This window comes from Eulemur rufifrons, chromosome 3 (genome assembly GCF_041146395.1).
Source record: "Eulemur rufifrons isolate Redbay chromosome 3, OSU_ERuf_1, whole genome shotgun sequence".
Classification (NCBI taxonomy): Eukaryota; Metazoa; Chordata; class Mammalia; order Primates; family Lemuridae; genus Eulemur; species Eulemur rufifrons.
In genome coordinates this window covers 22557041-22563040 of record NC_090985.1, presented here as the reverse complement: position 1 = coordinate 22563040, position 6000 = coordinate 22557041, and the positions used below count along the sequence as shown (strand labels likewise).

Genomic DNA, 6000 nt, shown 5'->3' with positions numbered 1-6000 from the left:
TTATAAAAAAACATTAAGGCTAATTTTTAAATATTTAAAATACTGTTTTCACTGAGCAAACTGTGGCATTTCCAATTTTCCAAAGAAAAGGTTCTTTTTGATTTGAAGCTATTCTTACCATGGAGGCTAATGTTGATTGAAGACTCAGTGTCATAGTCAGTTATGCCTCCCCTTGAGGCAGTCCCCTTCTGACACAGTCACCATAATCATTCACATCAGGGCTGGCAGGAGCAATCACACCCAGGTACGTGGCTCCAGTCAATCAGTGCTTCTCTCTCTCTCTCTCTCTCTCTCTCTCTCCTCTTTCTCTCTGGGGGTAGAGGGGGAAGTGCTACCCTAACATAGGTCCATTCCATCAAGACAGGTTTCTAAGATCACAGAAGCACAGATTTCATATAAGAAAGGACAAACTTAAAGGTCATGTGTTCAGTGCAAAAATAATGTCCCTAGGGCATTCTTAATAGATAATCATTCAACCAGGGCTTGAAGCAAGATTTTCTATTTTAGGTTATAATTTTGTTCTAAGTCAACTTCTGTCGGAAGCAATTGCATGACACTGTGAACTCTGAGTTAGAAACTATGAGAACTGGAATCTAGGCCTGCATTTTCTCCTAACCTGTGATAAGATTTGAAGCTAATGGATTAACCTTTTTGGGTTGCGGTAACCCCATTTGTAAAACAGAGAATACTCATTTACCGTACCTATTTCCCATAACTTGTCCCATGAGAGACATAGAGCATTATTTCTAAAGTATTAACATGACAAATAGGTCAGAAGATTTACAAGCTCCTTGTCAATCTTCAACAGTGATGTTTGCTATACTATTTTAACTTAGATAGTTACTCCAGAAGCATTTGAACCCAATTATTGTATACAAACACACTCTTAGGCCAATGTTAGCCAAGGCTTGCCCTAGTTAGGCCCTTAGATTCCTGCAAAAGTACAGAAGTAATACTGATTACTGACTTATTAGACTCTCCTCTCATTCTATTTGTGGTGATGTCAAAAGAGATACATTTAAATATCCTGATTCTAAAAGTAGGACACTATAATTTATAATTATTTTCGAAAATTTTTATTTCTTGCCTCGTTGTCATTTTTCCCCAAGGTGATTCTTTATTATGTTCTCATTAAAAATAACAAACACTGAAATATCTACAATACAAACACAGAGAGCAGAAAACTAATATATTTTTCACTAAATATTCAGCAGCTTTAAAGTTCAGCAGCATGTAAATGCAACTGGCAGATCTTCACACTGGAGCTTGAGAGTTTTCTGTAACAAAGTCTAGAACTTGTCAAGAAAATCACTACAACCTGATATGGAAGACATCATTTTCCATTATGTTTGAGGTGTTCGAGGTGGGTGTTTATATATGTAGCCATGTGGACATAACTGATAGTGTATTTTTCTCCAAACTACAGTGCAAAGCTGAACTGTAGACTGTATAAGAAAAATGTATCTACATAGTAAATGGAAACAGGAGCTTCATATTGAGCCTTAGGGGTTTGTTTCTTGTTTTGGTGGGTTTTATGCTGTGGTGTAACAGAAAGCACACACGTTATTCTAAAATATGTTATCATTTGTAATAGGGAAATATTTCTTGTGTGAGCACCTTTTCTGCTGACCCTTGCCCTGCCATTTGTAAGATCCTGAAACCAGTGATAGGAGGGGCAGTGGAATCTGTGCACATTTAAAGAACCAGGGTAGTCACCCTGGCAACAGCAAGCACCCACCCCAGAAACACCCTGAGAAGATTCCATCAAGTAGAGACCCAAGGGCACTGTGCCACTGAGTTATATGTGATGGAAAAGAATATCGCGTTTTACCTGTCACGCTTGTTACAGTAGGAGACTAGGAGACAGGGCTGAAACCTGATGCGGGGGCTTGCAGATTGGGTGCAGGTGTTAAAGTAAAAACCTCAAGCAGAAGCTAACTACAGGGGCAGATAATTGCAGACAAGAACCAGCTTCAACTGGCTTGTCAGCTGTCTCTGACACTTTACATGAACTTTGGCCAATTACAATATCATTTACATTGAGGTTTTAAAATTTCTTTGCTCTTGAGATTGCTATGACAGTTCCAAAACCACCATATAAAATCTGAAAATGGGAATTACTACCCAATTTTAAAGTATTCCTCCCCTCAATTAGTAAGACCTCAAAAGACCAGAAACCACTTCCTCCCAGTACAGCTGCTCTTTTCGAGCTTGCTGCTCTCTTCCTCTTGACAGAGTGTACTTCTGTTTTCAATAAAAACAAAAATGAAAAAAACTGTCTCTTGCTTGGCTTGCATGGTGCACCCTGAAATTTTCCCCATGATCACCAAGAACTTGGAAAAACCTCTACTCGGAGGCTGCTAACATCCTCACTGTTTTCTCCCAACTAGTTTATCCCCTAGCAGCATTTTCATGATGGGTTTCTTTTATGTCATTTTTAATAAATAAGTCTACCAAAATATGAAATTTAAAAAAAAAGAGTGATCTAGGCCCACAAGATCAGTTCATTTTTTATTTTTTAATGAACATTTAAGATTCATATACAAAAGCTAACAGAGCCATAAGTCAATCATGAAATACATACATGGAAATAAAATGGAAAATAACTCAATTACAATGTCTCACCACTGAAGCACTACACGCTGGCTGCAGGGAGAGGTGGTCAACGTTTCGGAGACAGCGAACGTACAGGCCAAGTGCCGAGAATGTCATCACACATCTTTTCGTTTTCACGTCGCCTTTTCTTTCTTGGTTAGTGGGAGGTGTGGGTGGGGTGGGAAATAAGTTTCTTTTCCAAAGGGGGAAAAAAAAAAGGCCTTTTAAGTAGTTAAACTTTTCCCCGGGGAAATATTTTATCTGTTAATCTAACATACTATATATTTCTGTTATTAAATTTGTCTGTATAAATGTTTGCCTATTCTATTTCTTCATGTAAGATCATGCAGTACTTTTCTAATTTCAGAACAGTAAGAATTATCAAAGGCAATTCATTTTGTACATAAATGTCCAAGTTTCCTCATAATGAAAAATGTGCTCTTTGTGATCTTTGTTTCTTGCAATAGTTGGTCAAGTAATAACCATGGAGCATTCCTAAAATATTTCTTTGCTGGGAAAATTTGTATGAAATGACACTGGAAGTATAGAAAACATCATTAGGTAACACTTGGAGCAGTTAAAAATAGACTTATCTTGTTTGTAAACTATCAATGTAAGATACTGAGTATCTGAGTGTCAATCATCGTCTCCTGTTTTTCTAGAAAGTTGTTTGCTTTATTTACCAATGTGACATCTTTGAAACATCTGAAGTAACATATAGAAACATCAAGGCAATATTAATTGTACATCTTATTAAACATGCAAAAATTTCCTGAAAGAGAGTGCCCAAATGTGGAGAGGCCCTCTGAGCTCAAGCCCTCCGTGGTACAACTTTGCTGGGAGTATGGCTCTCTTTGAGTTTGGGAGCGCAGTGGGTCATTTTGGAGAGGCAGCTCCTTTAATCACCGGCTCCCTATTCAAATATGTTGCCCAGTAAACTAAGTTGAAAGTGCCGAACAAGACTGGGAATACAATTCGGGACATTTTGTCGATCTTGCTGATGCTGTTGTAAGTCTTTTTGCTTTCAGAAGGCTTCTCCTCAGGTTTCACTGAGACTGAAGATGCATTAGAGGTCCCTGCTGGGGCCTGCTCCTTTGGGATGTTTGGGGCATGGGTCATCTTCCCGGTCGTAAAAGCATTTGTTGACTTATTTAGGATGAGTTCACGTTCCTTTTTCTGCAACATATAAGAAGAATGTGAGGACGAGCCATCCACGGGCAACTGTCAGCTCCCTTTCGAGTTCTAAAGGTGTATCTCCCAAAAGAGGTAAAGAAACACCTGCTTGGCCCTGGGATTCTCAGTCCAGAAGCCACTACCTTCCTGGTCTATAACCCCAGGCAGCCAGCAGACAGGAGCCTGGCATAAGCAAGAGCCATTATTGATATGAATGTTTGGCATTTTTCAAGAACCTAGGATAAACTTTTCTTACGCTGCAGAGCAGCTATCATTTCTTTAGCTTTGGAAGTCAACCAGACATGGGGATGTAAGGGAATCCCTAGGGAATGGCCGAGAATCATCCATGCTGTTGCTAGTCTCAGTGTTTCCTTCCTTTCCATTGCTGAGTGGTATGTCTTTGTATGAATATACCCTCAGTTTCTTATCCTCCTCTTGATGGATACCTGGACTGTTTCCAGTCTTGACTATTATGGATTAAGTGGCTATGAACACTCTTGTATATATTTTTTGTGAAGATTTTTTTTTCCTTTTTCTTGGATATGAAATTCTAAAATAGGTTAGATAATTTATGGTGGAAAAAATTGGAATAGTGGGTACATTTGCACTGGGGGACAGGAGCTGCCTGGGAGGAGGCACAGTGAACTGTCTGGAGGCTGGTGACGTTCTCTGTCTTGACAGGGATTTTGTCACACAGGAGTACACGCTTGCCAACACTCAGCAAAGGTGCTCTTCGGACTCGTGCATTTTATGCTATGTAAATTTTGCTTCAAAAGAATAAAACAGTATAACAATATTGAACTCTAGTTAATGATACAAATGCTGACATATTTATTGGGAAATGAAATTTATTTGAAATGCATCAAAAAATAAGATGTACTGACGGATGGCTTGAGGATGGGTGTAGGGATGGATGGATAGAGGAAGAGATGACAGATGGATAGATGGGGATGACACAAGCTCAGCTAAGTGTGAATGGCAGACAGGCTTTCACTGTAAAATTCTTCCAACACTGCTGTATGTTTGAAAATTTGCACAATAAAACATCAGAATAAATTTTGTTTCATTACCAAAGTAATATAATCTCATTAAATAAAATTTGGAAAACACAGGATGATAGAGTAAGGAAAATATATCAACCATTAAAAATATGTAAAAGATAAAAAGCAGAAAGGCCAAGGAGGGAGCACAGGAGCGGGTGAAAACAGAGGTAGAACAAGTGCCAGGCAGGTGCAGGGAGCATGAGGGCCACCTGGGACACCTCGAGGGACGCTGATGGAGGCAGGCCATACCCCAGACACATGATGGCGCTTTGTAATCCCCCATCACGTGAGCACCGACGCTGGTCTGCCAGAAGACCAATAAACATGACCGACTGCTCTGAATGGTTCTCATCTCCGAGTGGAACCAGGGAAAGAGCCAGCACTTTGGAAGACACCGCTCTGCTGTGACAGCATGTGTTTTTGCTGCAGAGGGACGAGCAGCAGAACTCAAGATAGTCATGATGGTTGTGCTGGACACGGATGTGTGTCCTTTCCAGGAGGTACCTGCTGCCCTGCTGCAGCAGTGTGGCCAGGAGTCAGCTCTTTTGGGGCAGTCTCAGCTGCAGAGAGCTGCCTGGCCCAAATCACGCCCTTCCAGGGGAAGCCACCCATGTCTGGTGGCCAGTAAGGCAGGAGTATAAAGTCCTGGCCATGTCCCCTGATGCAGGGAAACGCCCAGGACATTTGCTCCAGAGCTCCCTGGTGGACTAGCCGAGGCTTTGCTGGACTTGCATCATGGATCAACGTCTTCCTCTACCCAATCTTACTTCCTCCTCTTTACTTTCCCAAATATTCACCCCTAAAAACTGCCCTGCCCCTCAAACTCTGAGCCACCGTTTGCTCCCGGAGATCCCAACATGGAACAATGGTGAGCACTGTCTATTTTTTAAGTTCTCTCTACTTCCAACAAACAGTTTACACGAGCAGGCTAACAGCAGGCTTGCGTATCCATGCTCGCTGCCCGTGTCTGACGGTCCGGCCTGCCTGCCCAAACGCCTGTGGATGCCTCCACCGCACAGAGCCTCTCTGGCAGGAGGGCTGGAATCCCCAGCACATCAGCCTTCCGGGGAATGACATACGGTCTTAACATTCCACAAGACTGACCAAGGCACGTTGTTTATTCTAGAAAATCACTGCTAGCGTGGGTTAGACAATGCACTTCACCACCCTGTCTCCTCCCTCCAGGTGT

General features: G+C 41.5%; 1 protein-coding gene across 2 annotated transcripts in view; it reads right to left on the bottom strand.

The window, feature by feature from the left end:
• Window positions 1-2491: 2491 nt before the first annotated feature.
• Window positions 2492-6000, bottom strand: part of GABRA5 (gamma-aminobutyric acid type A receptor subunit alpha5) — a 69806-nt gene continuing 66297 nt past the window's right edge. For both annotated transcript variants that reach the window (XM_069465827.1, XM_069465828.1), the window contains exon 11: window positions 2492-3771. In XM_069465827.1, the coding sequence (XP_069321928.1) occupies window positions 3472-3771 (300 nt within the window). In that variant the 3' untranslated portion in view covers window positions 2492-3471. The remainder of the gene's footprint in view (window positions 3772-6000) is intronic.